This window comes from Lactuca virosa, chromosome 8 (genome assembly GCF_052849685.1).
Source record: "Lactuca virosa cultivar CGN04683 chromosome 8, Lactuca_virosa_CGN04683_v6, whole genome shotgun sequence".
NCBI classification, from domain to species: Eukaryota; Viridiplantae; Streptophyta; class Magnoliopsida; order Asterales; family Asteraceae; genus Lactuca; species Lactuca virosa.
In genome coordinates this window covers 382,378,507-382,387,494 of record NC_136433.1, presented here as the reverse complement: position 1 = coordinate 382,387,494, position 8,988 = coordinate 382,378,507, and the positions used below count along the sequence as shown (strand labels likewise).

At 36.9% G+C, this 8,988-nt stretch overlaps 1 protein-coding gene across 1 annotated transcript; it reads left to right on the top strand.

Moving 5' to 3' along the window:
* Nucleotides 1-287: 287 nt before the first annotated feature.
* Nucleotides 288-4,091, top strand: LOC145132976 (glycerol-3-phosphate acyltransferase RAM2-like). Its single transcript, XM_079067933.1, has 2 exons — nt 288-977; nt 3,030-4,091. The coding sequence occupies exons 1-2, from the start codon at nt 360-362 to the stop codon at nt 3,927-3,929; spliced, it is 1,518 nt and encodes a 505-aa protein (XP_078924059.1). The 5' UTR covers nt 288-359; the 3' UTR covers nt 3,930-4,091.
* The last annotated feature ends 4,897 nt before the right edge of the window (nt 4,092-8,988 follow it).

The following is an 8,988-nucleotide window of genomic DNA, read 5'->3' as shown; positions in this document are numbered from 1 at the left end:
GTGAAACTATCATGCCGTCAAAGTATTTTGAAGCTTAAAAACATATTCTCAACATAGTAAAACTTCAATATTTGAATCTTAGGAAAATATGAATCTTGAAAACGAAAAAACTAAACTAAAAATATTTGACGTTGCACTCTAAGAAAAAATATCCAACAAGAACAAGAACACTTGATATGTTGTTATCACCCACCAAAATTGTCCTTTAATGAGTTCTCGTTGCAAACTATGATCCTTTGCTCATATACTTGGACTTTTTCCACTTTAAAATGGTTTATATATCTCACAAACACCTTAAATTTCAATTTCAATTAAATTTCGAGAGAAATCACCTCTCTCAAGAAAAAGAAAAACCCAAAATGAAGAATAATGCGACACCGTTCCCAACGGTCGAAACATGCAGCTCCATCGGGCGGGAAAACCATACAGTGGTGGCGGATATGGACGGAACTCTTCTGAGAGGACGGAGCTCTTTCCCTTACTTTGCGTTGGTTGCTTTTGAAGCCGGCGGCGCCCTAAGGCTTCTCATGGTGCTCCTATCGGCCCCATTGGCCGGACTTCTTTACTACTTCGTATCAGAGTCGGCCGGAATTCAGGTTCTTATATTCGCAACATATGCCGGAATGAAAGTTTCCGATATTGAGTCAGTTGGTCAAGCGGTGTTACCCAAGTTTTACTCGAGTGATCTGCATCCTGAATCATGGCGGGTGTTCTCCGCCTGTGGGAAGCGGTGTGTGCTCACGGCGAATCCGAGGATCATGGTGGAGGGATTCTTGAAGGAGTTTTTGGGAGCGGATTTGGTTTTAGGAACGGAGATCGGAACTTATAAGGGTAGAGCGACGGGGTTTGTGCTCAGCCCGGGGGTGTTTGTTTCTGAGAAGAAGGCAGAGGCTCTTCTTAAAGAGTTCGGCGATAAACGGCCGGAAATTGGGCTTGGTGATCGGCAAACAGACTTTCCATTCATGGCACTATGCAAGGTAAACATGTGCATAAATTGTGTAAACTATACAATAATACAATATACTGTATAAGAATTAATCATAAAAATTACCAAAATAACAGAATGGGAGGTTTATAAATTATAATTCAAAATATGAGTTTTTTTAGAAACTGACATTGATGTATCCAAATTTATAATATTTTCATCTATAAACATATGTCTATATTGATATATGTTTATATTAAACAGTAAAGTTTGTTTTTTTTTTTTTTTTTGAAAAATCCTTATGTTTCGGCTGCTATGATTTATTTTCAGTTTTTTTTTGGTTGAAAAATCATTTGAATTCGATTTCTATGATTTATGATTTTTTTTAGGTTGAAAAACCATTTAATTTCAATTATTTGGGTAGAAAAAATGTTTGATTTTGGGTTTTTTTTTGTGTGTTTTGAAAAACCAAACCGTATAATGCGTTCTCCATAATTTAGTTTAATAGTACAACTTTTATGAAACACATGAAAAAACTCTATAACCAATTCTAAATAACTTTAATTCTTAATTGGAATGGTCAAGTTCCGTTTATTCGATCGGTTTTTTTTCCATAAAAACGAACTCGCATGCAAAAATTATTTTTCTTAAAAACTAGAAATCAATCGCAAAATTCATATAATTTAAAGCAGTGAAATTATAAAAAGAATTTATTGTGAGAAAAATAAATTATTCAAAAAAAAAAAATACAAAACCATAAAAGAAAACCAAATAACAAAATACTATATTTAACAATTTTTACTAATTGAACAAAAATACAAAAATCGATATATTTTGTCAAGAATTCGATTTAATCATTATTTTTTAAAATTTCATGTGTGACTAAAATTCATAGGCCAGAATAGTTGTGGTTTATCAAAAAATGAATTATTTTTTAACATAAACTAAAATTAGATTGTTAAATCGAAAAAAATATATATATTGTTTTTTAATTACTTCTTTATAAAAATTACAGGATTATTTATATTTAATGAGAAGTTTATTTACATTTACAGATTAGAGAAATTTTCAATATGTTTATAAAATAGTAGGTTTTTCATTGTAACTAGAAAAAAAAAACTCATGCTATGCAATGGAGTTGGGTTTTTTTTTTTTTTTTTTATTATCAGCAGTTTAGTGAAAGCCATAGAATAGAAGCGACAATTAATTCAACAAAATATGGTGGCGGACTTTTGAAACATATAGACATTTTTTGTAAATTATAGGGACAATTTTTGTAATTAGTTTTGTACTCATAGGTTAAACCTGTCAAAATAAAAAAAAAATTACACATAAAGACTGTTTTTGAAAAAAAAAAAAAAAAAAACTTTATAGGACCTTTTCTATAAATTAAAAAATTGCACGGACTAATTCTACCAAAATATAAAACCTTTGTTGCATGGACTAAATCTATCAAAATGTGTAACCTTTGTTGCATGAAATTAAATCTGTTAAAGGGTTTTATATGGACTAAATATGCTAAAATATAAAACCTTTGTTGTAAGGACTAAATATGTTAAAATATAAAAGTTTTGTGACAAAACTCTGAAAAAAAAAATTGTATGGTTCCTAAAGGCCATATATATATAAGTCGAAAAGATAACAGGTAAAATTACTCGTGAGAAATGGATGTTCCAAATTGGGTAGTTAATTATTATAGAAATTATGCTTGTAACTAACAAAAAAAAATTATTTTCAGTTTTTTTATAGAAAATGTTTGTATATAAATGGTATACTCTTTTGGTTTGAGACTTGAGACTTTGATTATAAAGTAGTCCTTATAATTTATAATTTATAGAAAGATTTTTGCCTATTTTTTTTACATCAAATGATCCACCTGTATAAAAAAGATTTGAAAAATGGTCACTACCTAATAGCAAATAGATGTTAGCACTTATGAATGAGGCAAAAACAATTGGAAATTACGGGTATCGATTTCTAGTTTTATTATAATTGTTACCCAAGAAAATACAGTTATGTGTTTTTTTATTATTGATATCTCCTTTTGTTTGTATTTTTGTGGTTAAATATCTTTTAATCCATTTTTTTTATAATGTTTTTGCAGGAGAGTTATATTGTACAACACAATCCAGAAGTAAAGCCACTACCAAACGACAAGCTACCGAAGCCAATCGTATTTCACGACGGCCGGCTAGTTCTAAAGCCATACCCCATAATGGCCCTCCTCACCGTCTTATGGATTCCGATTGGTTTCATCCTCGCCTGCCTCCGTATCGCCGCCGGCTCCCTCCTCCCGATGCCAATGGTCTACTACGCCTTCTGGGCTCTCGGTGTACGTGTCACTGTCAAAGGGAACCCTCCACCACCGGTGACGAAATCCTCCGGCCAAACCGGTGTCCTTTTCATTTGCTCCCATCGTACTCTCCTTGATCCCATTTTCCTATCCTGTGCCCTCGGCCGCCCCATCCCCGCCGTCACATACTCCGTCTCTCGTCTCTCTGAGATTATCTCTCCGATCAAAACTGTCCGGTTAACTCGTGACCGAGAAACCGATGCCTCCATGATCAAGAAGCTTTTGGAAGAAGGAGACTTAGCTATCTGCCCGGAAGGTACCACTTGCCGGGAACCATTTCTACTCCGGTTCTCCGCCATGTTTGCAGAGTTGACTGACCACCTTGTGCCGGTGGCGATGGTCAACAAGATGAGCATGTTTCACGGCACCACCGCGAGAGGGTGGAAAGGAATGGACCCATTTTACTTCTTCATGAACCCTAGTCCGGCGTATGAAGTTACTTTCTTGAATAAGTTGCCGCTTGAATTAACATGCAGCTCCGGCAAGTCTAGCCATGAGGTGGCGAATTATATACAGAGGGTGATTGCAGCCACGCTTTCTTATGAGTGTACAAGCTTTACCCGGAAGGACAAGTACCGAGCACTAGCCGGAAACGATGGCATAGTGGCGGAGAAGCCCAAGCAAAAGGCCATCAAAGTTAACGGGTGCTAGTTTTGTGTGAGTGTGTGTGAATCGTGATACAAATAACCCGTCGAGGGCAAAATGGGAAATCAATATATAACCCTTCTTTTTCTTTCTTTGTTTCTTGTCAATTCAAGAATAATGCAAAATTTTGTACTTATGAATTTATGAGACACTCATTCATTAGCTTTATATGTCTTTCAGTGATAGTTATTAAACATTCTTACTTTATGGATCTGATTTCTATCATTCGTGACACAACAAAGACATGATCGATATTAGGTCTTGGTATTAATTATTGATCCGGTACAAAAATAACGATGTAATCCATAAAGGTGGTCTGAAAGATCAAAATTAAGTTTGCCAACTTACGAAATGTTCTTGAGTTTTTGTATGTATATTTCTTGGATTGAGTTTTTTATATCGATAAAGTTATATATTAACTAAATGTTAAATGTACAATTCTTATATTACAATCTCGGCTTTCACATATGTGTATTATTCCATGTATGTTAGTTATTTAATTGCAATTCATTGTGGGCAAAGAGTAAGTTACCTCATTAAGGTTTGTTGGTTGTCCAGGACGAATTAAGGTGTAACTTGTAGAGAGTATTTATTTATATTAGTTCTTTTATTTTGTTAATATACAGCAAATCCGTATCATTTTCCTCACATTGAGGTTATGGTTGCCATCAATGCATTCTTCCATCGGTTAGGTAATAGAGATGGCAATGGGGTCGATTTACAGGAAATCGGAGATCTTTCCTTATACATATCCGATTATTGTTTCCTGATTCTAATTTATCTTGTTTATCAAGTCTCCTAGATTATTTAGGTTTCTTAATTTCTTTTAAGCCTTGTATAAATATGGCTTTCAGCCTCCATTTTCAATTGAATGAATGAGTTTCAAACCCTTCATCAGTTTCTTTATTGTATCAAAAACTCATGACGGGAGGACCTACACCCGACAACTCCAACACCAACCCAAACCCACCGGTGGATCCAAGCTCACTGTTCTATATCCACCCAACGAACTATCCTCGACAAGTCCATGTAAACGAAGTTGTTAGTAACAGTAACTATGCCGACTGGACAAGAGAGATGAAAAACTTCCTCTTGGCGAAGAACAAGCCAGGTTTCATAGATGGAACCATAGCTCAACCAATCGTTGACGGCGTGGAACTAAGGGCATGTCAGCGAAGCAATGCTCTCATAAAGGGTTGATTGACTACCACTATGGAAAAAGATATACGAAGTAGCGTGAAGTATGCCAACACATCTAAGGATGTTTGGGACGATCTGGAGGAACACTTTGGAAAAGAAAGTGCACCTCGTGCCTACGAATTGAAGCGAGCTCTAACGATTCTCAGGCAAGATAACTCTGTAGTTTCAACCAATTTTACTAAACTCGGAGCAATATGGGTCGAGATTCATTTGTTATATCACCAATTCCGAGATGCACTTGTGGGAAGTGCACTTGTGATCTCGAAAAATGCCTAGTTGAATCTAGAGAGAACGAGCAGATCTACGAATTTCTAATGGGACTTAATGATATTTATGGGACTATTAAGACATAAATTCTCAGCACTAAACCAATTGTCACACCCCCAAACCTGAACGGCGGAAACATTCGGGGGCGGAGGACGTCATGTACAGTATCATAACAATTGAATAGTAAAAAAAGTACACACCACCATAATATATATTTGAAAAGTTTACATGATTGTTGTATTACATGTTTCAAAAGTCAAATACAATATGATGTTCCAAAAGATGTTACTAACGCCAGAGCATTAGTCCCCAAAAGCAGTTGCTAACCTGGTTTAGCGATTCCCTAAGAATGCAAGTTATTTCAAAGAAAAAGTGTCAACATTTAAGTTGGTGAGCTCATAAGTAGTTATTTGAGTAAATGCATGCCATTCGAAAGTTTGCGTTTGTTTTCCAGAAAATCCGATATTTTCTTATAAAACGAGTTATAAATCGATGTTGTATAAAATGAATGTATTGAACCAGGAAAAACCTATATTTTCCTAAAAGTGAGGAGCAGTCTCAAATGCCCAAGACTGTAACTTGTAAGTAAATATGTCATACTTAAAATAATGATGTATAGTTTTATTAGTAAACAAAACTATAAGAAGTTTGTAATTTCACGTAAAAATAATTGTAATATTACTTTTCCCGCAAAAACATAATATCATGATAATTGTCTATCCTGTGAGTTTTCATAACCGTACTATGATGGATTTGCCTGCGGCGACGTTCTTCAGGCGTCGAAGCGTTATGATATTTGTCAACCCGCGGACTGTAGCTAACAGTCAGGGCGCGGGATCATCAGTCTCGTATAGATCTATACACACTTATCACGTTCTCCGGGAGGAGACTCTGATTATAAAACAGGGCTTTCTTGTATACCTTGATAGGTACGATGAAGACGAATGACTCACATATTCTCAATTAAGTCACGTATTTTGAAATGTATATGTTTATGTCCAAAATGATTACCCTTGTCATGATATGTTATGCAAGCAGATAAATAAAGCATATTTCCATTTATAATACATATTGTATCCCATGAGGGTAAAGTTGTGATGTGTGTAGTTTTGCATGTTAACAACTTCATATGATAGTTAATACGATAGTATGAAAGTATAGCAGAAGATTAATGTTTTCACACGAGTTTAACCTTGTGTTTACTTGTATTCTCCCCCTAAAAGTGTCTAGAAAGCATTTACAAGCATTTAAAAGTGTTGTGATAGGGGTATGAACTCACTTGGTACAAGTGACGGGTTGATGAAAATGATGCTTTACTCGGACAGCACTTCGACCGGAAAGAAGTCGATTTCTCGAAAATCTCGGGGCTTCGAACTTCCTTCAGAGCTTGGATATGAAACCGGGGCGTCAGGGTAGTCTCGAGAGGGTAGAAGTACGAAATTTAGGAGAGAAAGTAGTGAATTAGCAACCAAAACTCGGAGCCCTTGCATCCTTTATATAGGGTGCATTTTTGGAGCTCACGTCGTGAGCATGGAGTGGCTCACGTCGTGAGTTCGATCTTTTTCCCCTTACGTTGACTCGACGTATGATAGCCCGAGCCTGGCACCCATCAGTCACTAGCTCACGTCGTGAGCTTCAGTCTCACGTCGTGAGATTCTAACAGTGTGGGGTTTCATGTCCCAAACTTCGGAAATTCATATCTCTCGCATACGAGCTCCGATTTTAACGTTCTTTATATCCATGCGTCGGTGAGATTATGCTCTACAATTTTCGTTTAGACTCCGTCGGCTAATTTTGACTTTATTTTTAATATTGTATTTTTAACAGGCCAGGACTGGAAAAGTCCGTTAAAAATCCATAACTCCTTCATCCGACGTCCGTTTTTGTCTGTCTTTTTACCGTTGTACTACTATTGTTGAGATCTTCGATTCTCGTTTAGGTTAAGTTGGCTAAAAGTCTTTCAATCTCTATTTCGAGTTTTTAGCTGTCTACTGCTATATCTGAAACTTAGGAAAATCATAACTTCCTCATACGAAGTCAGATTTGGACGTTCTTTTTATGTACGTTTACGGTTTAATGATATCTACGACTTTCATTTAGATACCTAAGGCTAAAAAGTATTTTATTGAAATTCCGTGTTTTACGCTTAACAGTGTTTTGTCGGTTTTGTTGCGGATTTTCGATTGGTCATAACTTCTTCGTTATAACTCGGATTTTTGTGTTCTTGATATTTTTGAAAACCTTGTTACGATATCTACCACTTAGTACATTCACATTGAGATTTTTGAATATTTCATTTTTGACGTTATTCCAATTATATTAAGATAGGTTACAATACTTGACTTTGGATCGTTACATTGACTTGAAATATCGGGTTGTTACATCATCCCCCCGTCAGAGGGAATTTCGTCCCGAAATTATTTACAAAGTAAGTGTCTATGGACTAGGGAAGAGATGCGAGTATTTCTGCTGCATCTGGTCTTCTCGCTCCCAAGTGAATTCAGGTCCCCGCTTAGCATTCCAGCGAACCTTCACTATTGGTATGCGACTCTGCTTTGTTCGTTTGATTTCCCTATCCATGATTTCGAAGGGTTCTTCCACAAAGTTAAGATTTTTGTTCAATTCGATTTCCTCGAGTGGAATTACAAGGGTTTCATCAGATAGACACTTCTTCAGATTAGACACGTGAAACACAGGATGTACGTTGTTAAGTTTGAGTGGTAGTTGGAGTCTATAAGCTATTGGACCAATCCTTGTAGTAACTTCAAAGGGTCCAATGTACCTTGAATTTAGTTTTCCACGCTTCCCAAAGCGTATCATGCCCTTCCAGGGTGAGACCTTCAGTAGGACGCGGTCACCAACCTGAAAATCAAAGGGTTATCGTCTCTTGTTGGCGTAGCTCTTTTGCCTGTCCCGTGAGGCTTTCAGTCGTTCACGGATTTGAACGATCTTCTCAGTCGTCTCTCCAATGATTTCTGGACCAGTGAGAGTGATATCAGGGACTAGGCCTCTCGCCAACTGCGTGTTACCCACTTCCGCCCAGCACAGAGGTGATCTGCACTTGCGGCCGTAGAGGGCTTCAAAAGGAGCAGTCTTGATGCTAGTGTGATAACTGGTATTATACGGGAACTCAACTAACGGTAAGTGGATGTCCCATGCTTTACCGAATTCTATTACACAAGCCCGTAACATGTCTTCTAGGGTTTGGATAGTTCTCTCACTCTGTCTGTCAGTTTGTGGGTGATAGGCTTTACTCATATCTAGCCTATTTCCCAAGGCTTTCTGCAGTGATTGCCAGAATCGTGATGTGAATCTGCTATCTCTGTCTGAGATAATAGATATCGGCACTCCGTGAAGTCGCACGATTTCCCAGATGTAAGTCGTTGTCAGTCTTTCCATCTTATCGGTCTCCTTGATTGGCAAGAAATAGGCAGACTTGGTTAACCTGTCGACGATCACCCAAATGGTATCATGACCACTTTGCGTCTTGGGTAGTTTGGTTATGAAATCCATGGCAATCTGCTCCCACTTCCACTCAGGTATTTCGGGCTGTTGGAGTAGACCTGAGGGTTTTTGGTGTTCTACCTTGATATTAGCA